This window comes from Centruroides vittatus, unplaced genomic scaffold, assembly GCF_030686945.1.
Source record: "Centruroides vittatus isolate TY-2023 unplaced genomic scaffold, ASM3068694v2 contig_370, whole genome shotgun sequence".
Taxonomy (NCBI): domain Eukaryota; kingdom Metazoa; phylum Arthropoda; class Arachnida; order Scorpiones; family Buthidae; genus Centruroides; species Centruroides vittatus.
The window spans coordinates 1,991,374-2,018,974 of record NW_027122193.1 but is presented as its reverse complement, the minus strand read 5'-3'; the positions used below and the strand labels follow the sequence as shown (position 1 = coordinate 2,018,974).

Here is a 27,601-nt window from a genome sequence, read left to right as displayed (position 1 = left end):
GGTGTACACTGTACAGTAATACCTCGGTTTTCGTCGATAGCCTGTTCGAAAACAATCAGCAAAAATAACTGAAACATTCTTGATTCTCATAAAAAAGACTGATTTATTAATAAAAGTTCCTGACAAAGTAATTATTTTTAGTAAATTAGTTGTTAAAAAACGTTGACGTCTCAAGCACCGTAACAGATTTTCACGAATGATTAAATGTTGAAAAGTAATCAAGTTACATTTCTGTATGTGATGAATAATTTTGTTACCTGCTTATAAGATGATTGAAGATAAATAAATTATAATGAAGAAGAAAGTTTTATTTTCTTATCGTTATCTCATTATTAGTTAACATCCAGAACATGTGGTGGCTTTTAACCAGAATAAATCCATTGCACAGTGGTTTTTAACTTTTTAGCAGCTAATTTTTATTTCATTGTGTATAGTATATCAAGCACCTACAAGTATATGTAGTTAGAACCTTTAGCACTTTTTAGCAAAACAAAAGAAACAAATGTGTATCTTTCTCCATACATTTTATTTCTTTGAAATTTTTTTAAGTATGAAAATTAAATTTCTAGGAAAACTTATAGAACTAATGTTGTTCAGCATTAAAAATTGTAAATAAAAATTTTTGAGGCTAGAATCCATATTTTAAAGTTACAAACCACTGCGCATCGTATGATTCTCTATCGTGGTTGTATCAGCTAACGTTAAGAATGTGTTATGGCTTTTCTTAATCACCACAACCTGTCGTGGTCAAATATCATGAAATCCATGACATGAATTTTGCTTTGTGGTAGTTTTAAGTTAGCCACAATGTGTTATGGCTTTTCTTGATCACCACAACGCGTCGTCGTCAAATATCATGAAAGCCATAACACAAAATTTGCATTGTGGCCGTTTTGAATTAGCCACGTATTGAGGTCATTTTTTTCACTCAAGTAGCGATTTCGGTCTTTGAGCCTAACATATATAACCATAAGTAGCTAATTGTGAAACTGTAGTTTGCAGAAAATGGAATTTGACAATTGGACCAACCAAAAATTTGCTATTTTATGAAATTGTTTGGAATTTTGCATTTCTGCTTATGGTCCCAATAGTGTTGCCACCTTTTGAAAATTTGCTGACCTGAACAGCGGGTCAGTTTGTTCGAACAGAAGTCCCTGACACATGTGCAATGTTATTTTACCATGCGAAGAATAACGTGCACGCCAGTTCTACAGTTAGGAACTTGTGTAGGAACAACTTAAATTAAGAAATGAAATAACTTAGCTTTAAAGAGCCGAGAAGCAAAGAAAAAGAAAACAGGTCGACAGGTTTCGACATATGTCGGTGTAAGATGGCAAATTAACTTTTGGTGAGAGTGTGAAGTCTTTCGCTGTTAAAATAAAGTAAATATATAAAAAAATATATGCTAGTACAGTGGTACCTCGTATAACGGACTGGCTGCAAACAACAGACTTTCCGGCATAATTGGTGACTGCTCCATGGATGTGTTCTGTAATAGCAGTCGCTCTGCGTCTCCGCTACTACGGGAGTGCACTGCTGTTTGTAGGCATTTAGGAACGACCGTGAAAGAAAGAAAGATGGTGGCGCCACTTTCGTGCGTCGCCACTGTTTCCTCGCTGGAATCAAGACGAGCCGCCATTTTGTATACCTAGGGTAACAGTAACCAACTCAGTGGTGTAGCGTAGTGGGGGCAGCACTTTAAGGGGGTGGCAAAATTTCACAATAAATAATAATAATACCTAAATAAGGGGGCGGCGAAATTTTCTTCCGCCCTGGGCGGCTGACACCCACGTTACGCCACTGGACCAACTTATCATTTTATAATTTATTCAGAATTTTTGACTAAATACATAGGTTGTAAACATATAATTAATCTTGATGAATATTAATTTACTGATAGATAAAACTTAAATTTTTTTAATGATCATTAATTGATGCTTTTTTTTCCTTTTTCTTCTATTATTTTGTATATTTATTAATTAATATACAAAATTGTGTAGTGTAATAAAATATACAATTTGTATATTTATTAAATTGAATAGAAAGTTCTGTTCAACTGAATAGGATTGAAGATTATGTTTTCAACTTTCCGCTCACCATTAATTAGCCATTGTTATATCTCTGATATGTTGATGATGCTACTCTAGCCTGGCAGAGCACACACAAAGAGTTCTTAGCCTGTCTTCCCATCCATAAAATTCTTGTTTAAGGCAAAGGAACACAATGATACTATTGTGTTCCTAGATACTTTATTAAAGAGAACTAATTGAGACTTAAGATTTACTGTGTTCCACAAATTTGGTTTATTTTCTCTCATCATATCATATCATATATTGTTCATTTCAACCAGTAGATACAAGAACACTTCTGCTATTACACAAATCCACATAGCTTATAACTTATCCAACACTGCAATTGTAATCTCAGTGACAAATTCACAACCATAAAACACATAACCCAGGCAGGATAGCTGAACAGCAAATTCGGGTGTGCAAGTTGTAGGGTTTTTGCACCTTCTTTCTACTCTCAACATTCTGAGTTATCCCTAAAACATTTTGCCAAATCTTAATCATATATTAATTTCTAAACTTGTTTAAATTTACTATATTTAGTAATTTTAAGTTATTTTACTGTTTACTACGTTTAAGAGTATCTATTATATTTAGGATTATAAAAAGATATTCCTAAAAAGTTTATGTTAACAAAGTTCCTCACATAATTTTTAAATGTGTTATATAAGCTTATGACAGACTTAAGCTACAACTGGAACTTGCAGATCTAAATGTTCATTGGTCCTGCCCAATTACCGATCTCACTAAAAATCCTAACCTCTAAAAAACCCAGCTGTACAACTATTAACTCAACAAAACACAATGTCTAACCCTAAACCATTCATCAAATCTGTATTCCCATAATTGTTTATATATTTAGTGTTGTATTCATCTTGAATGGTACACAATAAATAAATAAATAATAAATTAATGTTATTTTCAATATAAAAATTAACCTTAATTTATCTTGTTTGTATTAACCGAAACTTTTAACTGTTTTTTTCTATTGATTCAGTAAAAGTAAGATTTTTTTAAATAAGAAATAATGATTTAATATAATAACTGGCAATCTAATGGCAAAGTTTGTTGCAATATTCATTTTTGATAATCCCATCATAGATTTGAATCCTTCTTTGGGATTTTTATATTGATTGATTCTAATATGAAGTATTGTTTGGAAGAAACATATTATATGTGGTATTTTACTTAATGAAATAAATATAAAAAATAAATAAATAGCTAAAAAGTTGTCCATAATTCATTATGTAAAGCAGTGATTCTCAACCACTGTGCCGCGAGATTTTTGAAGTGTGCCGTCGCTGCAAATACCCATACATAAGCGATGTCAAACAAGTGGTTCCATTAGTTCTACCTACCAAGGGTGCATTTGGAAATTGTAACCGGTGTTACCGGTAACTGCCGGTAATTACCAAGGTGTTTAGAAAACGTGACCTACATAATAACTGCGTTTAAAAATCACTGTTATGACGTCACCGTTTGTCCTGCGGTATTTACCGACGTAACCGTGTGTGCTGCCAAATTTTTAAATTATTAAAAGTGTACCGTGACGGGAAAAAAGGCTGAGAATCACTGATCTAAAGTTTTCAATATAAATAATAATTCTGTTTAAAGTATCTATCATAGTTCTCAGTGTGTAATTTTGAAAAAAACGTGGTATCTTAGCCAAAAAAAAAGGTTGAAATTTGTCCAAAAATGCTGACAGCCAAAAATTTTAATCAAAATCTGTGGTTTTGACAGTTTTTATGATAATTTCTAGTTGCAAGTAGTAAAGAAATGATAATCTTATTTAACAATTTATTTTATCGCTTGTTTTGTACTTCTGATCATTTTGCACTCATTATATTAATACAGTAGTTTAGAATAGTGATTCCTAAATATAGGATTTCCAATGGAATTATAATATTATGTGGTTGCATATACATTTTTTCATAACCATCATTCTCCCGCTTAAAATTCTTTAAAAATAAATAAAACACTTGATTGCCAGTCATAATCAACAAAACGAGTTAGTAGATTTTTGTGCGTTCACTAACGATGTCATTCTAATATACAGTATATAAGAAAAAGGAAATATATTGGGAAATTTTTAAAATATGGATTTCCATATAAGGAAGTTAATGGCAAGCATCTATCATTTTCTATAATTTATTGCAAGTTTTAAGCTCTTAAATACGTTCGGAAATAAATCATCCAATTTTTGTTGAAAAAGCTCACTTTATTTTTTCAAAAGAAAACCATCCAGCATCCTAAAAAAATGTAAAAACAAATTTATTATTAAAACCAAATTATGCTTTTAAACATTAGTAATTGGAAGCACAGACGAAAAAAGCAGACAAACAACAAACGGACAGCATACAGCATCCTTGAAAAGCTAATTGTCCACACAAAAGATGGTTAGAACACTGATCTACATATTGAATAATTCGGAATTTATCGTTGCAATTTGATGTCTGATATAGATTATCGTCGAATTATCGAACCATTCCTGTAAATTACCAAACAAAAGTAAAATTGATCCATTAAAAATTTTTTATAATTTAATATTTTCTAATTATTTAAATTGAAATGAATTAAAATAAAAATTTAACGAACATTTCTAATAAAAATTTTAATTAATTTTTAAAAATAAAAGTTAGTAATAATTATTAATGTTAATTTCAAATTGTAATCATTTATAAAAATTAAATTAAAGATTTAAGTTATAAAGTTTAAAAGCCATTTTTTCCTCAAAAAAATTTAATATACTGTTGATATACCGTATTTTCCGGCATATAAGACGACCCCCAATTTTCACAGTTAAAATATAGAGTTTGGGATATGCTCGGCATATAAGACGACCTCCGACTTTCGAGAAGATTTTCCCGGGTTAAAAAGTCGTCTTATACGCCGGAAAATACGGTATTTTATTAATTTTAATTACAAAAAAGATATACGTATTCTAAGAAATAATTTTTTGTATATTATTTTAGCAAACACTGTATAAATAAATGCTTTAATCTTTAATAAAATTTAATTGTTAGCAATTTTTAAAGACAAAACCTTATTTCAATCATTTTAGAGGAAAAGAAATATGTGGATATATTTCATTATAAGTAATTATATACGTACGCTATGTAATTCATATGGATTTATTAAGTTCTATAATTTAGATAATTCTTTCTTTTGCATTTTAAATGAATATTATGAGTAAATAAATTTTACTTTATTAATGATCCAAAGTTTAATTCCATTTATAAAATAAAATGTATACTTTTTATGTATAATATTTATATTATTATGGAAATTAGACAGAAATAAGTGGAGTAATTCAAACATAGATTTTATTTGATTTTTATCCGATTCTTTATATTTATGAATCAAGTATTTAAAACTTATTTTTTGTAATGTAATAAAAAATTTAAGAATTTAATTATATATTTTTTCTTTTACGAAAAAAACGAACCATATTTTTTTAGCCTTAATGTTTGTCGTTTTTGAATTTAGCATGTCGTAAGCAAAAATAAATGAAATCTTAAATAAATAGTTTTAAATATTTTATTTAATAAAGTTGCTAAAGTATTAATATTTGAATTTTGAATAAACTTTTAATGTAGAATAAAAAGAAATATTTAATAATGTTTTTATGATACATCGTCTCTTGTAATCAATTTTTAATTACTATATTTCTAATATATTTTTAAAATTAGCTTGTGTTAAATTTAAGAGGATTGAAATATTTAAAATATAGTTTCAACTCGAAGTAAATATATTTAGAACTTTAATGTTGTTATCTGAAATGTAAAATACATTTCTCTTGTAGTTTTAAGTAAGAAGCAAAATTTTACATTGAGCAAAAGCCTAATTACTGTATTGGTTAATGTTACTTATGGTTCCAAGATGGTGGCTCATCTCTGATTCCAGCAAGGAAACAGTGAGACGCACGCTCTAACCTAACCTATTCTAATAATTTGATTGCTAATAATTATGGTAATTTATTAGAATAGGTTAGGTTAGGTTAGAGCGTGCATCCCACTGTTTCCTTGCTGGAATCAGAGACGAGCTGCCATCTTAGCACCTAAAGTAACATTAACCACTATGGTTAAGAGCCTTTATATAGAGACTTAAGGCTTGGAAAGTTCTATAAATTTAGTTTTTTTGAATTATTTATTTTGACTCTTGTTTCAAATAGTAATAGAATTCTTATAGGTATAATATTTCATTATTAACTTAATTTTTTTTTCTTTAAAATATGTTTTTGGAAGAAGGTTTGGAAAATCATTTAGGGAAGAGTTACAATGGAAAATTTGATGGGCAAATCTAGAATTTATAGTTACTCCAGCATAATAGAATTTTCTATAGGATGTATTTAATGACTTCAAAAAATCAGCTGAAGCTAAAACTAGAAAATTTTTGTATCTAAACCTCTGTAGATAACTCAAAAATCAAAACATTATTCATTAAGTTGAAATACTCAATGAATTGTATAAAATAAATGCTTGATTGAAAAGTGAAATTCATTTGATGAACTGAATAATTTTAATAATGAACTCTTTATTTCTCAAAAATTACATTTGCTTAAAATAAAAAAAAAAAAAACAGAAGAAAATGTGTGTTTAGTATATATTAACATAAATTTGAGTTATGAATGATAGCATACACTATTTAATACGAAATAATGAAAAAGTAATTGCAAGGAAAGTTTGAAAGAAAAGAAAGTAACAGTACAATAAAAATAAAAGTAAAAACTCACTTCATTCATCAACAGGTCTGTCCTACATTCACCCAAGCATGAATGAAAAGTAGTACATTTGCAATTTTACGCTGTATTCGAGAAGTCATTTTAGATAAAATAAAAATTGCTAACAAAAATATGGACCCTCGATTTTGAACCAGAGTTGAAATTCTAATCAAATTAATAGGAAACTACAAACTCGGAAAAGTTTAACAAAAATAGTCAATACTCGTGAATAGATGCTAAAAAGTTGACTTACAGATGAAAAGATATATACATATATATTGATATATCCTTTACTGATTATCTTTTTTCCTTTCTTCATCAACTATTTATATTCATTGCTGGATTTAGATCTATCTGGAATATTCCAACTTTTCTTTCTTCCAATAATATCATTTTACAATTTTACTTTATTTCTCCATTTCCTTATAGAATTGCTTCCTTTTCTTTCTCACTTTCGAATATCATTCCGCCACAAGTTTATCTATCTTTCATTTTTGAATCTGTCATATTGACAGATTCAAAACTGAAAGATGATGATATTTCTTTGTTTTTTTTCTCTTAATATTCAACATCCTTCTTTCTAGATCTGTTATTTCTAATTTATCATTTTGTTCCTAAGTGGTGATTATATTGTCATATCGAACGGTTTTCTTTCTAAATAAATTTGTAAATCTCGAGAATTTCGCGAGCTCTAGCATAAATTTCGTTAATCTCTAGAATTTCTTTCTTCGAGTGATCTTTCTATTAATAATGATGTTACCAAATGATGTACTGGATTATATATCTGACTATATTAAGGCTAATTTAATAATTAGATATCAAGCAGTCTGGTCGGTAATTAGGCCACAATCACACGATAAATTTAATAATTAGAAAATAAATTAATTTTAATTTAAATTTTAGAATATTCTGAAAGAAAAGGTCAGCTTAGAGCAGGACTCAACTAAATAGCTTGATAAATAATTTGGCAGATTGTTTAGCAATACTATTTGAATCAGGTTGTTGTATATGTCAATCTATCATTAATGTTTTTCATGTTTATTGTTCAAGTTTACTAATTGACCTACACCTTGTAAAATATACACACATTTATTAATGTTTTTGATATATATTCCACTTTTTTTTAAAAGAATATGTTTTAATCTTTATTTACTGATTTTTTTCCATTTAATTCCAAATATATTCTGTTGTTATAAAAAAGAAGTATATCATCTACAAAATGAGGATTTCATATATATATTGATCAGTTTTTCTAGTTGAAATTCTTTAAATTTTCAACAGTAGAAATATATACATGTAAATAAAAATTAATCCACTTGATATATTCGTATTTGGATAGCAAGTGTGCATTTGATTTTTCCAGCTATATTATAACTATATTTTAGGGTAATTTCTTCTGTGATTCTAATATATTTGAAGGGAACAGCTATTAAACAATTTTCAAAATCAACAAATATAATGTGGATTATCCCTATAAGAGATGAATAAATTTTTCTTGTATAAAATGTTTCTGTTTAAGAAAATTTTTTGCTTAAGTAGATGGAAATCCTTATCCATGATTGGAAAATGAATATGCTTAAGAAGTTTTTCAGTTGCATCCTATTGAAAATTTGGGATTGTTTATAAATTATATAACATTACTTTTATACTTTTCCAACTACTATCCCACCCTTTTGTAATGGTTTGCAATGCTGTTGCATATCCACTGTCAAAATTATGTAAACTTCTGAATGTTAAATGATCAGGAATCCATCAAAATCTGTTAGAAATCATTTTGACTGTTGATAATAGATAAGAAAGAAACTTTAAATTTAAATTATTAATTTAGCATTTTTATAATGTAAATAACAAATAGTTTGTTTTAATTTAAAATGTTTTTGTGTTCATTTCTGACAAATTATACAATGAAAGTTACTGCCAAATTCAAGAAGTCACTGTTTGGCAAAAAAAAAACAACTACTGGTAGCTTAATTCCTACATATTTAACAAACAACACCAGTGATTTAAAGACACTAGAATTACATAATGTTGTTGAAAAGACTTCCAGCGTTGTAAATGCATTATAACGATTAGTCTACCATCATAACCATCCATATCTGCATTACATAATTTATGGATAGCCCCTTTTATATATTTAATTGCATGTGGAAAAAATTACATTAGAACACAAACAAAATTTTGTGTGTCATTGCACATGAGACTTGGGCTACTTTAAACATGGATTTTAGAATTTTCTTACATTAAGGTGACCAACTTTCTTACAATGGAAAGGAGGACACAAATAAATTGAAGGAAAAAATATTGTAAATAAAAGAAACATTTTATTTATTGCAACAATAATACACTATAATAATCTCTACTGCATGCTTATGTGCCGCGTTATGTTTCGGTAAGAAGTAAACAAAGCTACTTGCATGCAGCGCACTCTCTCAAGGTCTCCTGTGCAGAGCACATGCATTTCATAATCGCATTTTGCTGCACTGTACCGAGCCTCGACGAACCGTCACGTCAAATACAAACACATCGCATTACATGCAACAGATCGGCTCGGCATCAATCAAATATGGAGATTTACGGATTAGTCTTCAAATATCAAAAAGGAGGACACGTAGGAGGACACTTACAAAGAAGGACTTCGAGGGAGGACAGAACTTACAAAAGAAGGACTGTCCTCCCTAAAGGAGGACGGTTGGTCACCTTACTTACATAGTTATATGCAACATTGCAGCAAGTTGAGAGGTGTTATCAACACGTGGGTGATACTGAAAGTCTTCAATAAATTTTAGCATGATATCTGTAGACCCCTCTGGTTTTTTTGTAGGAATTGTAAAATTTATGACCTCACTTTATGACCGAATTCCGTTCCGATGACTACGTCATTAAGCGAATTGGTCAATAAGTGAGGAACTTGTGCCGGGAATATAGGATCGTTGTAAAATTATACAAATTATGCAACAAACTTCAAATTTATTCATAAAAAGACTATTATAGTATCCTATTAGCCTAGTATAGTACTATTATAGCTCAGTGCGCATGTCACCAAGACGCCACTGACCGACACTCAAGCAGAGAAAGGGGATTCCCCGAATTGCAGGTCGAAACTCGATTGGTCATAAGTGTGAGTGGTCGTTAAGCAGATAGATCGTAAAGTGAGGAGTACCTGTATATATATGACAAAATGGATAAAGAAGGCTACATTAGACAAATATCTAAATAAATAGATACTATATAAGTCTTCATTGTGAGATAGTGGAACATTGTTAAATAAATATGGATTATTGAAGAAAGCTATATCATTTGCATTTCTACTTGAGAAATTTTTTAAGTTGGTCCCTTAAAAACTTCTTAACTAAGTTCTACTGTATTTGGCATACATTATGAATGTGATTAATTGTTGAATATCTAGATATACATTCTGGATTTTTATATGGTTTAATCTTGTTGATCTATAAGTTTTTGTCTATAAGAAGCCTTTACCTCTACCAAATAACGGCAAATTTTAATGTATAGTATTTAAAACTAAAGTTTCATTTTTTACTTGTTACAAGATATTTAGAAGTTTTCTAACAAAAAAAAAATTAAGAATAAAACAATATATATTCAAAATAATAGCAAATCTTAAACAGACAATTCATTTGATACATTAAAACTTTTTGATAATTTTTCTGGTGAATCCTATGAAAAGATTCTGAACATTTTGTATATTCATCTAAAAATTAACTTGTCGAACTTTTTCCGTCATATTTATAATTGAGTAATGAATTTTTATTTTTAGTTTTTTTAGGTAAAACTCTCTCATTATTGTAATTTTACAGGATTTTCTAAAAACAATGATGTTCAGAATAAAGTTCATTATCATTGTAATCTTAATTGGGAACATAAATTTATACATAATTTTAACCTTGTTTTATTTCTTAATATTTGTAAAATAATTTTATATGGAATCATGTTCAGCATTTCCAATTATTCTTCCATTTCTTTTTGATTTAGCAGCTAACTCTTACTAATCTTATTTTTTAATTGCATAAAAAGTTGCAAAGAAAGTATTGCGCTTTCTCTAAAAGGGTTCTTCTAAACTCACAGACTAATGATATTCTGTTTAATATCCTTTAAAGTATTTTCAACTACAGTAAAGCTTTCATTTTTTTCCAATGTTCTCATATTTCTGACAAAAAGTTGTGTTTAGCCATTAGTTTTATATTTTATATTTATCGTCTTATCAATCAAGAGAGTAAAGCTGCCTTTAAAGTTTATAAATTAACTATCCTAATGTTAATAAAATGTCATATTTTGATAGAGATAGTGCTCATTATATTCTCAGTGTTTATCACTTTTTCTTCTTTGTAATAGCTTGTTGCTATTTTCAAGCTAATGAATCAACAGTAGCAAAAAAACAGCGACAAAATCTGAAAAGATAGACTTAGAATCATTATCTTCTTCATAATTACAGCTTTTTGGACAAAGTCCTCCAGTATCTAGCCTTAAGCCAATATTGGAACATGCTACTGCTCACATCTATGTTTATATGGGAATTTTCTTTTTTCTAGATATTTGTTTTTTTGGTTAATGTTACCTTAGGTGCCAAGATGGCAGCTCGTCTCTGATTCCAGCAAGGAAACAGTGTAAAGTTCTAACCTAACCTAACCTATTCTAATAATTTGGTTGCTAATAATTATGGTAATTTATTAGAGTAGCTTAGGTTAGGTTAGGTTAGAATGTGCGTCCCACTGTTTCCTTGCCGGAATCAGAGACGAGCCGCCATCTTGGCACCTAAGAACATTAACCGTTTTCTTTAACACCTAACTTATAAGGGCTTGTCCAGTATAGATATGATTACCTTATTGTAAAATCCAAATGAGGACATGTCCAATCAACTCCAACTCCAACTCCTACGTGCATGCATCCTCAAGCCACATTCTTGAAACTTTGTAAAATGTGATGTTTTTTCATATTATTTATTTTTATATTTAATATATTATAATGAATGAAATCATATTTCTATATACATGATAAGCCAATTTAAGCAGCAATTGTTTCAATGAATCCAGATGGATAAACTGTAGATTGTCATAAATAATAAACATATGATAAAAGCTAACACTACAAGCAACTCTGATGAGAAGGGAAATATGTTGCTGTATCAAGGAGCCCTAGAGCCCATTTTGTTTCTTTTCAAGGACTTACCATTTTGATGTTGGAGGAGGATATATAAAAAAGTCTCCCCCAAATAAAGACTGGTGGGCTGAGTCTAGTTATATGATTAGAAAGTGAGGAAATGTCATTAGAAGAGGGACCAAAAGACTGGAAGGTTTTATTAGCGCCTGAGTTGTCTTCTTTATGGGTTGGCAACATGTGATCGAAATGCAAAGCTGGTTGCTAATGAAGGTTGGAACTGAAATCAAAATCAAAATTAGAATTGAAACTGAAAATGTGACTTGAAAAACAATGTTAAAAGTGTAATATCAAAAGTGGAAACACTACTCAATGCTAACCAACTTCCAAATTCAAAATTAATGCTATGCTATTATCAAGAAAAAATCTCCATTTTTCTGCGGGGTTATATTTTCATATTTTTACTGCCCGAGTGAAGAAAAATGTCCCAATTGCTGGAAATGCAGACAAAACAGAATTCACAAATATATGTGTAGACAATAATTTTTACCAAAAATTAAGATGTGTTCACACAAACGATATAAAATTGCTTGTTATAAAAATAACATAACATCATTTATTTTTGTGTTTCAAATATTAAAGGATGAAATAAAATTAGAAAAATCATGTAATATAGACTATTACAAATTTATCCAATGATTTAATAACTTTTAGATAACTACAAATTTATAAATGAGAGTGTCTGCATATCAAATCAATGTGACAAATTTAAAATGCTATGTAATGATCTTGGTTAATGTTACCCTTGGTGCCAAGATGGCGGCTCGTCTCTGATTCTGGCAAGGAAACAGTGGGACGCACATTTCTAACCTAACCTAACCTATTTTAACAAATTACCATAATTATTAGCAACCAAATTATTAGAATAGGTTAGGTTAGGTTAGAACGTGCGTCCCACTGTTTCCTTGCAGGAATCAGAGACGAGCCGCCATCTTGGCACCAAGGGTAACATTAACCGTGATCTTGATATGAATATCAAAATGTGAGTTAATAAATAATTTATTTTGATACTTTGAATATATTTAGTTTGCCTGCATTACCAAACATGACCTTGACCTAATTTTCAGGGGTCAAGCAATCTGAATCATTGAAAATTTAGGATAAAATTCAACTTATAAAGTGGTAAAATGAGAACAGTTATGTATGAAATGACTGTTTTAAAACCCACAAATCAAAGCTGTTAAGAAATGATCCATCTGCTTTTATTTCCTGTTGAAACTTCAATACTGATTTCTCTGATACAGTATTCTGTTTTCACTGTACTTCCTATCTCTTTCTAAAAATTTATGAAAGAAAACATTTTAGAACATTAGGCAAAGTGACCAGACGTCCCAAATTAACCAGTACAGTTTCAGTTTCGAATAAAATATCCTGGATTATTTCATTTTCGTTTATAAGTAAACATTATTCATTGATATAGACAATAACATTATTAAGAAACAAAATCATTCAAATAAGAACTTCACATCCTATATTTCCTACCTTCAATTTTTAGAGCATCTCAGATTGAAATTTAGAAAATCTGGTCTCTTTAACATTAAGTTATGATTTACTAAAATATTCAAATTCCATTATGTATCAAAATTTCCAGATGGTTTCCCTTCACACATCTTTGGACATTTGTTTATGTTGTAATTGTCATAAAAACACTTATTTTTACTTTGATCAAAGTAAAGTAAATACAGAAAGATAATCATTATAAATTAATAATAATAATAATAATATAAAGAAAACAAGCCCTTTTACATTATTTATTAAAGGTTTCACCCTGAAGAAATGTTAATAGATAAGGTAACAGTACTTGTTTTTCTTCTATGTCATGTTTATTATGTAACTTGTAATATCAAATTTTGTATACTTAGTTTTTTTTCTTTTTTTTGAATTGTTAAATAACAAAACAATAATAATATCTTAATTGTCAAACTGATGATTACAATCCTGTTTTAACATATCCTTTGCAATATTTGAGATAATTTCTGAACTAGACTGCATTTATTATTGTAAATAATAATTAGCTATGCTGATATTAAATTTGCTATAGAGTACAGTGGCGTAGCGAGGGGGGCAAGGGGGTGTATCATGCACTGGGCACCACTCACAGAGAGGCGCCCAAATGGTCTCCAAGACAAACTATATGTGTTTCTGAAAAGGGAGGGAGTGCCAATAAAGTGCCATGCTCCGGGCACCAGTTATGTTCGCTACGCCACTGATAGAGTATGAAAATAGTTTGTCTTTAGTAGTTTTCATTTGTCAGTTTGAAAGACTTAGTTGTTTCGTTTGCAAGAGTTTTCATTTTATATCTTTGTAATTTGAATTATTATTATTAATATTATTATTTTTTGCTAATTTTAATAGTTATTTTGACCCCGAAATTATCATAAAATTTGTCATTATTGGTTTTACTGTAGTTGATTTAGGATTTAAATGTGTTCCCATTAATAAATTTATATTTTTCTTGCTTTTATGAGACTCTAAAAGCATTTTTAAGATACCTTACATATTTATGAAAATATTATTTAGATGATTATCTTAAACCTGATGATTATTCAAAAACAAGACAACAAATTTAGATGCAGTTAACTATGAAAATGTAACTAAAGCAAGTTTCATAAAATAAGGATTCTGATTTTATTTCTATTTTGATACTGTATTTTAAGTTAATGTTTCATAATAAACAATTTAACAGTGCAATAAAAATTTATATAATTTTAAATAAATATAAAATTAGCATATTTTATGCACATATTATTTGAATATATCATTTAAAAGCTGCAATATTTCGGGTTATTAATAATATATAATTAAAGATTTGTAGTATTTGTGGGATTTGTGTGCCAAATGACATATTTAATGTTTTCCTTGAAAATATAAAATTATGAGTATGGAATGATATAACTTTTCATATTTTTAAGAAGGGAGGTATTTGTAAATATCTTATAATAGTTTTCATGTAGAAAAATTTATTATAATTGCAAAATTATATATAATACGTGAAATTTATTGAAATTAAGCATAAAGAAATATAAATACATTATTATAGTCCGTGCAGCAAAAGAGTAGATGAGTCAGTCTGGGTGGGAAAGGTCTATGCAGACAAAAGGGTAAAAGCAGACATGTTGATCACAGTAATAAAATTTGGGTTAATGTTACCTTAGGTAGCCAAGATGGCGGCTCGTCTCTAATTCCAGCAAGGGAACAGTGGAACGCACGTTCTAACCTAACCTAACCTAACCTATCCTAATAGATTACCCCTATTCTAATAATTTGGTTGCTAATAATTATGGTAATCTGTTAGGTTAGGTTAGGTTATAACGTGCTTTCCACTGTTCCCTTGCTGGATTTAGAGACGAGCCACCATCTTGGCTACCTAAGGTAACATTAACCTGCATATTTTTTTATCTCATGTTTGACTTACTTATTTTCTATATTTAATAATAACTATTCATGTTTCTCTACATCATTAAGACAATTTCAATATTATTTAAGTTAGTTATAGGAAATTTAAAAAAAGTGTAAATATATATAAGATTGTAACATTATCAATTACAAATTTGTTATAACAAACAGATATTTGATTAGTAACAGAGAAATATAAATTATTTTTATTAAACTAAAGATAAGTAATGCATCTATTTTATTTTCTCATCAGCAGAATAAAACATTAATGGAACAAGAATAGCGAGGTTAAGGCTGAAGTTTTAAACGTGAAAACGTGTACGTCGGACATTCGGCGCTGCTTTCCCGTAAGCCTGGAAGTTTGGGAATGGCGTTTGGAAAGTCAGTGGAATCATGCTCGACATTCCAAAGGCCATTGTCAAACTTCCAGGCTTATGGGAAAGTGGCGCTAAACGTCCGACATACACGTTTTCGCGTTTAAAACTTTGGCCTCAACCTCACTAATATTTAATCAGAATTTTTCAATGAGTGTAGATAAAATAAATGTTTGAAACATAGATTTATATGAAAAATGAAGATTATTTTTGACCATTAAATTTATAGTATATTATAGTATAGTATATTTTATTATTAACATGCATTTACTGTATATTTTTCATCATTTATTATATGTTTTAGTGTAAAATTTTAATTCTTTTCATTCAATTTTAGCAAAATTTATGAATTATTGGTAATAAATGAATGTTTTATATTTATGGCTTATATGAGAATGAATTATAAATTATTTTCTTGTTGAATTAGTCTATTATGAACTTCTTTATAGGTTTTATTTCTATATGATTATGACAAAATGAATTTTGGCAATTTGCTTAATAGAAAGATAATATGTACTGTGTTATACATACTTACCAACCCGACATTATACACAAACTTGACTTATTAGATAGGAAAGGTTGATTTTAGAATACAAAGGCTGAGAAATAAAAACACAATTTGTAGAAAGATGTTGACAAAACTTGTAACGCTTTTAACTATTTAGTCAATCTTCATTCTCTTTATTACAATAAGGTTTCATATTATTGGCTATTCCTGCTAGATAGATTAGTAGTAGTAAAAAAGTAGGCTAGAATACAGAATAATGGCATATTTTGTACCATATGCAAATAAGTGTTATATAAAAAGTTAATTATCTGTAGAAAAAAATATGAATATTAGTAATTCCTTATAAGCTATTGCCTAGAGCAGGGATGGTGAACCTATGGCACGCGTGCCCAAAGTGGCACGTAAGAGAAATCATCTGGCATGTAACGTATCATATGATTTCTGTCCTTTTCAATCACCCTTTCTGTTTATCACCTGATCATTTTTTTTTCACTCAGAGTTTTTACATTTATTCGAATTAAAGCGTATTTGTTTAATTTCTTTAAATATCATTATTCGAAGTGTAAGACTTTGGCACGCATTAACATCTTTTAAGCTAAGTATCCTTACAATATGGCACGCGGACTCAAAAAGGTTTGCCATCCCTGGCCTAGAGAATGTGATTTTGGCTTGTGATTTACAAGAACTTTTGAATTGTATTTATCATACCAAAGAGCAGATCTTGTGTATATATATATATGTATATATATATCACTTTTTTAGATAAAATTTCATATGTGGAAATTGTTTGGAAAATAATTAATTTTTCATAAATACCATAACTAGCCATTCCTGTGCCCTCTACAAGAATTTGCATTTAGGCCCCTTAATTAATTAGGTTTGGGAAAATAATAAAACAAATACATTCATTTTGGGTCCCCTTCCGAGTGGGCCCTGTGAGGGTGCACCTGTTGCACCTGTCTAGTTATGGCACTGTAGTTCAATTATTTATTACGGATAAGTTAATATACATTTTCTATTATATACAATAGATATAATTATTAATATCCATCATCATAGTGTTGATAAAGCAGATAGAGATTTGTTTACATATAATTTGTTGTTTTACAATTTTTTTTCACTTATATAAAAATTGGTTAATGTTACCTTAGGTGCCAAGATGGTGGCTCGTCTCTGATTCCAGCAAGGAAGCAGTGGGACGCACGTTCTAACCTAATCTAACCTATTCTAATAAATTACCATAATTATTAGCAACCAAATTATTAGAATAGGTTAGGTTAGAACGTGCGTCCCACTGTTTCCTTGCTGAAATCAGAGACGAGCCGCCATCTTGGCACCTAGGATAACATTAACCTAAAAATCTACTTTCATTACGTATATTATATTACATTGTATTTTTGAAATTAGAAATTTAGCTTTTTTTAGAATAATATTTTTTATCTACAAAAAATTTTAAAAATGATAACAAATAAAGTTAATACTTTTACTATTTTTGAAATTTTATTGCTTTCAGTATATTAAAATGTGATATATATTACAAATTAATTGTTATAAAATTATATTAAAACTTTGTTTACAAAATCAGCATACTTGATTGGATACTATAAACTTATCAATAAGTAATAAAATGAAATGAATATTTAAAATTAGCTGTAGTAAACCATAGTACATAAAACAAATAATCACGAAACAAAAAAAAATTAAAATATACACATGGGCATACAAGTTAGGAGAATTCAAACAAGGAAAGAACAAAACAAACAAAAAAAGAAGTCCGAGAAAATGGATAGGTTAACAGATAATCAGAGATAGCAAATTAAAAATTGATACTCGTGTTTTTATTTGTGTGAAATTTCGGAGAAATCAATTTCCTCTGTTCCCTTAACCAAAGTGTCGCTATATATCCATATTTATGCATAGGTGAAATGTAATTAATCAAATCTGTTAGGTTATATAATAAAATTAGAGTGATAATTAAATGAATGTATATTTTATTTTTTTAAAACATAAAAAAAAATAAAATTGATTGTAATAATTATAATTCAAGCTGCAGATATTATAACATATTCAACAATAATAATCATTTCTCTAGTGCAGCTGCTGCTATATCTTAAACCTTGCTTTATTTAATTGTAATGAAAGCTAATTTAAATTTAAATAAATATAATATACATAAGTTAGATATGCCAAAGAACATTTACATTCAGAGAAAATTTAACTATAAAATAATTTTATTAAAAAGTTACATGTGATATGAATATCTTTTCAATATCTGTTCGAAAGTTTTATGCAAGTAGATGAATAAAATCTGTATACACTAGTCTCAAATAATATAATGTATGAAACTAACAATGCGGTTTGAAAATTTTATTTGCATCTGTTTTTCCTGTCCTTGATCTAAATTTTTGATAAATTGTAATTCTAACTTTTTCTAGTAATTTGAATGTCCTAATTTACTATTGTGACAACTCATATACGGAATTGAAATTGTCGAATAAAAAATATTATATATTAGTTTCATTTCATTAGTAATAAATCGTGCAATAAATGTATTAAATATATAGTTATATTGAATAGAATTTTAAAATATTCAATGATATGTACCCTTTATACATAATGAAATTTCAAAAATGCAGTTAATACGATTTTAAAACAATACTTAAATAATATGTTTTGACATATTTATGATAATTTCAAAGCTTTTATGCAATTTATAAAATTCATTGATCTAATAAATTTTATAAATTGCTTAACAAAATAGTTATTTAAACAGTTAACTTTAAGTGTTTTTTAATTTTTCTGATCCATTTTCAGAAACATTTTTAACGATTGAAAAATATAATTCAAGTCTTAAGCCAATATATTTTAGAATAATTTTTTAGAGCATGTAAAATATAATTTATCTTAATGGAACCATGTATATGTATTAGATGTTTTGCAAAGAATCATTTAATTTTTATTCATTATAAATTTTAGTATATATTAAACAACCCAAAGCCTATATATATAGATACACAGCCAAATGATTGCCTTAAATACTCGGCTATAAATCTACCAATTTTAATAATTAATACTAAATAATTTGGCACCTAATGTCTACCTTTAGTAGCGAATTACTTTGCTAATCTTAATAATTAATACTGATTTATAGCCCGAGTATTTAAGGCAATCGTTTGGCTACGTATCTAAATTTTAGCATTTAAAGTTATTTTAATTAAAATAACTAATTTATATTCGGTGAATAAATACCGCTTTGGTTTGCGTAGTCTTGCGCTAAAGAGAATCTAGCAATGGAGTATTTATTTATCTAAATATTTGTATAATTTGTCATAGATTAGAAAAAATTTTAAAGTGGCAAGAAAAATATGATAGTTAGGTATATAATAACATTTCTAGCAGCTGTTAATATTTATTTTTATATATGATGTAAATATATATATATATAACATTATAGTCATGAATATTTTGATTATATTAATATATTACAAATATTATAGAAAAATAAACCAAATGGATCATTTATAATAATAATTTGATTAGCTTTCTTTTAGTGAATTATCTACTTTTTTTTTGTATAAATTGAAAAATATTATTAAAGTTTTTGATAAGTTCATGTTCTAGATTTTTCACTCATCTTCTGTATAAGTCCACTATCAGTTGAGTTACTTTTACATAAAAAAAATAGGTTACTTCTGATAAGTAATGTGAGTTAGAACAGGGCAAAGAAACAAACGTCCACTATTCACATTTGTTATTGATTAATATTACTTTAATAAATTAGTTTGGCTGTTAATAATGATTTTAATATTCTCATAAATAGTAATTGGATATTTTAAACATGTAAATAACATGTTAGATTTCTTTTTGATTCATTAGTTACATATTTAATATTTAATAGAATATTTGTTTAATTAAAATGAAGACACACTTCTTTTATGTCTGTTTACATTATTTAATTTATGTAAATTAAATGATTGTCCAATTAAAATATTTTTAAAAATACGAACTTGCTTATATAATTTCCATAAAATTATACTATAAAAATCATTTAAACAAGTTCAGATTTACTGTTGCTTTAAAATATAAGTTAATTTTAATATTTTATAATGGTTCATTTTAAATAAAAATATTATTTTGGTACTAAATTTTCATAATAAAAATAAAAATTTACATAAAACAGTGACAAGAGTTATTTTCTATTTACAAATATCCCACATATTATTATCATATGTTAAATAATTGTATGTAACTAAACGAACATAATAAGTTTTGTATTAACTATTTTGTAAAGTTAACCATATATGTTGGCCTTAGTATATATTAATAAATATTTTTATTTTTCTTATTATTAATATATTACTTAATATGTACAGTGGTAAACATTAGCGAGGTTGAAGCCAAAGTTTTAAACACAAAAACGTGTATGTTGGACGTTCGGCGCCGCTTTCCTCTAAGCCTAGAAGTTTGACAATGGCGTTTGGAAAGTCAGTGGAATCACGCTCGACGTTCCAAACACCATTGTCAAGCTTCTAGGCTTACGGGAAAGCGGCACCGAACGTCCGACGTATACGTTTTCGTGTTTAAAACTTCGGCCTCGACCTCGCTATTTTACGGCATAATATATAACAAACAATATATGCGTCGAATTATAGAGTAGTGCATATAACATGTTTTGTTAAGTTGGTTCCTCAAAGATGGTTGAATTGTTGTAAAAGTTTTGTTATGAATAGTCTATATTGGAAGCAAGTGAGCCAAGTCTGTGGAGTGAATGAACAAAGCAAACCATGTAACCATTGGAATTTTTTCCGTGGAATATTCAAAAAAATTGTGATGTTCAATCAATTTGAAAAAAAAGAATGTTTTTCTTTTTCTGGAAACATTGTTCTATTTTTGATTTTGATGGAGGAAATTTGAAAGGAAAGTTTTTTTATATGATTTGAATAAGAACTTTTTCCAATTAATTTGAGTGCATGGGTGCATTTCAAAATGCATTTTGAACTTAGTTTATCTTATGGAATTTTTACTTGAAATTAGGCAGATGAAGGTATATATATTAATTTCTGTTATGGATAGTCTATATTAGGAACAAATAGATGAAGCAAGAAGGGAGTTGGGCCACCTTAGATAACCAGAGTTAGAAGCTTCGTAGTATCAAAATAATTGCTTATTAAACTCATTAAACTTTTGAAAACAATTTTGTACAAATATCATTTTATACTTTTGTATTTATAGTAATTAGCAAACATATAATAATAGGCATAGTTTACTATGCACCTAAATAGGTAAATTATAAATTTCATACATAACAGTTGTATTGGGCTGCATTTCAAAAAAATTGTAGACTTATAAATTCCCACTGTTGTCTGCCTGTCTGCCTGTCCTTCCTTAATAATGAGAACAGTGTTAGATAAATGAACTTCTGATGTAAACCTAAAGACATATTAATTCAATGCAAAAATTTTCCCTTGAAAGGAGTTAGATAGATGACCAGCACAACTCCATTGCTAATGGAAAAGTATGATATACAGGGACAAGCCACTACTAATTTGAGGTGGAGAGCATATATTTTAAATTAAATAAATTAAAAATATGGTTAAAGATTGTAGTCCACGACATTACAATAAATAATTGCTTGTTGTACTTCATAAATTATTTTAGTATTTGTAACACATAAATGATTTGACCAGTCAGTTCAATTATAAAAGTTTAGACTATATATGAGGCTCAAAAGAAGATAAATGCATAACTATACAATATAAATCTCATAATTTATAGAGCATTATAATAGAATAATAGATATTTAAAATTATTTCTGTAATTTTTCTTTTTTTAAAAATTGTTACTAATATATCGATGGGTTCCAATTTTAAAATGTATGCTTTTGAATCTGTTTCTGAAGAAAGTTTCAATCAGCTGAAAACACCTTCATTATAATTTTATAATAAGGATATATATAAACTGTATATATCCTTATTACTTATCTTTATATAGCTATATATGGGTATATTTATTTGTTGTTCCAAGAAGAAAAGTGTTCAGCTATTCAATATTAAATCAATACTACATTTTTTGTTGTAATATTGATGTTATGATGTAATATTGTTTAATGGGCAAACTTTTTAGATTTATAATAGTTTTGATAGAATTCTGCATTTGTTAGAATATGAATGAACAATGAACAGAAATGATTATATTTTTTTTGTCATATCTAATTTCATCAATTTATTATTTAAATTTGGTCTACGAGATAAGTTTAAACTAAGGCTTTAAGAACAGAATGATATATTATTTGTTTAATTCTTTTAAAAATATATTCCATTTGTAATTTATATATTTAAATTCGCTAGTTTAAATTTTGTTCCAAAAACGGCTGGTCTTCGTTATAGCGGATCGTTACAAAGAACGTAGCTTGAGGATGAACCCAGGGAAGGATCCAAAAACGTTAGCGTACACAATTTAATCATACCCCATGCCGGTTAAAGGTTTTATTGAAGGATTATTTGTATATTTCTCCGGTGTGTGTCGATTATTTGTTTATTTATATATTTCTTCAATTTTATAGTGGCATTACATATATTTTATTAATTCTTTATATTTCGTAGCTAATGTATTATTCTCTTTTATTAACATTTTATTTGCAAATCATACAGAAACATAACAGTAAAAATTAGAATGATTTATATACAGCAGGGGTGGCCAACAAGTCGATCGCCAAGCCAATTTTGGTCGATCGCTAGCGATGTCTTGACTTAATGTATTATATTTGTAACCTAATGCAACTGTATGCATGCAGTTATGACTCGACTCATAAGCAGTGAGTGCACTTCGTACTGAAACAGTGTATAAACATAGTATGTATTTCACACTTCTCCCTTTCCACTTAGACTATGCCTATGACAACAAGTCGATCGCGACACATTTTTACGATAAAAAGTAGATCTTATGTGCACAAAAGTTGGCCACTCCTGATATACAGTATATCAGATAACATCAGTATTAATCTGCATTGTTTTTTATTTATAAAATGCCTTTATTCAAACATAGTTAAACAGTAAATGCTAATTTAACAATAAACACAAACACAGGTAATTAACAATAAATAAATGAAAATGATTATTTCTTTAATTTTTAATTCATAAAAAAATTTCGCAATGTTATGTAATTAAATGTGCCTTTTACATTTAATCAAAGTATCATTAACGTATTTTGTTATGATAAGTTTGTACATAATTGCCTTAAATATTTGGATAATTATACGAAAATAATTATAATTATTAAAATATTGAATAGTTTTAAATTTAAAATCTTACATTCTGCGCAAGAAAGAGCATATTTCAATAAATAGAAGAAAAATTGTTAAATAATTCAAAAAATAAATTTATATTTAAAAAAGATTTATTTACAGCTGCTTCTATATAAAATTTGCGTATAAGAAAATCTTAAATTGTATATTTTAAATTATAAAAGCATTTGATTATTATTACTATTCCTATATAAATAAATATATAAACGTTTGAATTTTTTACAGGATTCCATTTAAGTGGTTTAGTAACAACACCTATTCCTTCTACTCCACCTCATCCTAGTTATACACTGGATCCAGAGAAGAGATTCAGAGTGTCTATCACATTTGACAGGTATGTGAAATAAATATAATGTTGACATGATTTGTAAAGTCGTAATCTATGGTAATACAATGAATTTGGTTATTATTCTATAAATTTCTTTAAATTTTGCAATAACGTGAATTCTCTATTATGTATCTTGTTTTAAATCGGTATTTTAGAATTAGAACATATTTTAGTTTTACATAAAACTGAATGTTTTTTAAGTAATAGCTACGTCTTTAGTGTATCGTTTATTGATATGAAATGTCAAATCAGACTTCTTTAATGTTCAGTTTGATTATTTTTTTGGTCAGAAAGCAGATCTGAAGCTGAAGAGATTATACTCTAATAATACATTAAACACTTTAAAACAATATTTTTGGATAAATTTATTATTTTATTTCTTGTTTATTATTGAAACTTATGAACAAATACTCTTTAGGACATTAAACAATCAAAATACAGTGGACCCCTCCGATATAACGCACATGTCGGGCAGGAAACAACACCCGCATTATAAGGCGAACCGCGTTATACCGAGTGGCGCGGTTCACCTCTTTACTTTAGCAATAATGTCAAGCTTTTCTTTTACTCAACAAGCATACAATAATTAAACACTATTCAAAATACATGCAGGAACTCAATACATACACAATTACTTAATACGCAGTAACAATAAAATGCTCTACTCACTAACGCCGCATTGACCCGTATAAATGTGTTTGAGCTTCTCGCGTCGCGAACATTGCCCGCGCTATAACCGAGTGTGCGGTATAGTGAGCAGCGCTATAACGAAGGTCCACTGTATTTATAAATAGGAAGTAAAAATTTGAAAATATATTATTTTTATCGTTAAAATACTACATTAATCTATGTAATATTTATAATCTATTCTTGTTCTATTTTGATTTAGAACAGAAATAATGATCATAATAGATATTCAGTATTATCCATTTATTTTTTAAGGTGCTTTAAAAGATAATTTATAGACTTTTATTTCTTGTACAAAATATAACAAAATTTAATTTTTAAAAAGATTTTTTAGAAACATATGAATTATTAAAGAGCGTTAATGAGAAAATGAATGGATCTTTAAATAAAAATTTTACATCACGTAATGCTATAATAGGAATTTAGAGTGTATTTCAATATGTATTTTGACAAAATATAAGCCAAAATGTATTTTTCCCTTGTATTAAAATCATACTTTTGTACTTTAAAAAATTACATACTACTATATACAATTTTTAAATATTTATATTTATTAATAATGCATATATTTTTTAAAAAAATCTTTTTTAGAATATTAAATTTTGTTATATTCTATTATTTACCTTTTCTAAAGTTGTCTTTTTTTTTTTTTTTTAAACAAAAAAGAAAATTCTAAAATGCATGATATAAAATTTTAATATAGACATATAACATCAATTTTGTATACGTAATTACAGTATTTTAATATTTTCAAGTTTAACTATTTATATTAATAAGCTATTTAAATAATCATATGTAAATTTTAAGAGTAGAATTATACTAAATGGAACAATTTTTTGAGTTTTTAAAGGAAAAATTTATATTAATTACATAAATTTACATAACATCTGTGTTTAATAAAATCTTGTATGTGATTTAAATTAAATTTTGAATAAACTTTTTTATTAATCTCTACTAAATATATTTAGCTTAAATTGTGACAAGTAACCTACAACAGATTGCATGAAAGGGGGTAGTAGAATTCTGCTTAAAAAATTGTTTTAAAATTTGTACATTAAATCTGTGGTTTAAATACATATGATGTGCCATTCCAAGTTCTTTTTGAATATGTTAAAAACTTTCCAAATCTATGTGTGTTCTGTTTGATATGTTTGAAGCAGTGGCATAGCATAGTGGGGGCAGCACTTTTAGGAGCGGCATTTTTTCACAATAAATAATAATAATATCTTGTAAAAATTTGAACCATTTCATTTCATATTTTTGTCGCACCTACAATTCGGACCGATTGAAATGAACATGGAATTTTTCATTACTTATTCTGTGACGAAACTGGGGAATCCCCTTTCTTTAAATCAGTGTTTCCCAACGTGGGGCCCACGCCCCACAGAGGGGCAATTTGATTGTTAAGGGGGGCAATTCAAAAATGGACTCGTCCAGAGTTTAAGTTAACCGTATAGCCGCTGTATGCCATATTTATTGTAAATATTGATTTAAGTTAGTTTTAATTTTCTTTGTTCTTTGTTTCCCTTTCCTTCTAGAACTTCCCTTTATAACCCTTTTCCCTTGGGGTGGGATTAACAATTCTGGGAACCACCGAGAACAAAGAGATGAACAAGGCCCTGAGGCTGGTGAAAGGACATTCTTTGCCCAGACCTCGAGGTGGACAAACGTGAGTTGTGGTGTTCCAGGTTGCGTTTGGCAATGACTGGAAAGTGCAAAAGACTATGATGAAAGGATTGGGTTTTATCGTGGTTACAATAAAACAGTGTGGCAATTAAGTGCAAGAAAAACTTCAACGAACACGACAATGAGAGACCTTCCAAAAGACTTCAACGTATATGTTGGGGGGCATAAGAATTTTAGAAAGGCTTAGGTGGGGCATAGCACAAAAAAGGTTGGGAAACACTGCTTTAAATGAATGTATAATAATGACATCTTGCTCATTGTAGCGGCTGACAACATCATCTGTACTGACTTGTAGGATTCCCTGTATTTTATTTAAGGGGCGATGAAATTTTCCTCCGCCCTGTGAGGCTGACGCCCACGCTACACCACTGGTGTGAAGATGACATTAATGTAGCTTCAAAAGTACTAGTGAGTTTTTCTGTTATTAAATGTAAATTTTACACATGATTGCTATTTATGGCAAGCAAAGACACAGAATACATAAATATGTTAAGCAAAAATTTAAGTCAACATAGAAACATAAATTTTTTTATCATCATATTGTATATGAACTAGGTTAATGAATATAGATTTTAAAAGTAACTAACAGTTATCACTGTTTAAATTTTTAAAAATTACATGATAACTTTTAAATATAAGAAATTGATTTATTGAAGCTTATTTTACATTAATAATAATGTATACTTGTGTCTACAGATCCTATCTTCGGGAAAACATAAAAATAAAATGGTACCAAACTTTCTATCAGCTCAATGTCTTGCATCAGTTTTCTTGATGATCTGTGGCATCACAGAAAGATAACTGCAATGCCGATCAATTAACTTCAGATACCTGACTTTGTTAGACTGACAGAAAGTTCTTTATTATTTAATGTTTGCAATTTATTCCCTTAAAGATAGAATCTGAAAGCTTAAAACTATTTGACTTACAGACTCTGATATTAATGTAATGTTGACTCCAATGAAACAGTTCCTAATACTTATCACTCTAAGATTAGCACATAAATATCAAATTTGTGTGTTGTAACTATTTGTTTCTGTTTCTACTTTATTACTTTCAATATTATATGCAGAACATTAAATAATATAATCTTGGAATATTTTCTTTTTGATTTGACGTTTTCCATTTGAATTATTCCTGAAATATAAAGATTATAGATAAAATTGATTTAAATTTTATTACCGTATTGTGTAATATTCATTTTTTAAATTGACTTTTTTGTTCAATTATATTTTTACTTATTAGAGAATCATTTGCAGTACAATTTGTTTTGATTTTGTATGTATTCAGAATGTACTGTACCTGTTGGCAGTGTCATAACTAGCCTTTTATGTGCCCAGTGCAAGCTTCTGTAACTA

The 27,601-nt window shown here is 28.1% G+C and overlaps 1 protein-coding gene across 1 annotated transcript in view; it reads left to right on the top strand.

Annotated features, from left to right (window-relative positions):
- The window catches only part of LOC136975302 (zinc finger SWIM domain-containing protein 5-like), a 128,927-nt gene that overhangs the window by 45,625 nt on the left and 55,701 nt on the right, over nucleotides 1–27,601 (top strand). The window contains 1 exon segment of the mRNA XM_067270348.1: nucleotides 23,768–23,876. Coding sequence (XP_067126449.1) covers nucleotides 23,768–23,876 — 109 coding nt within the window.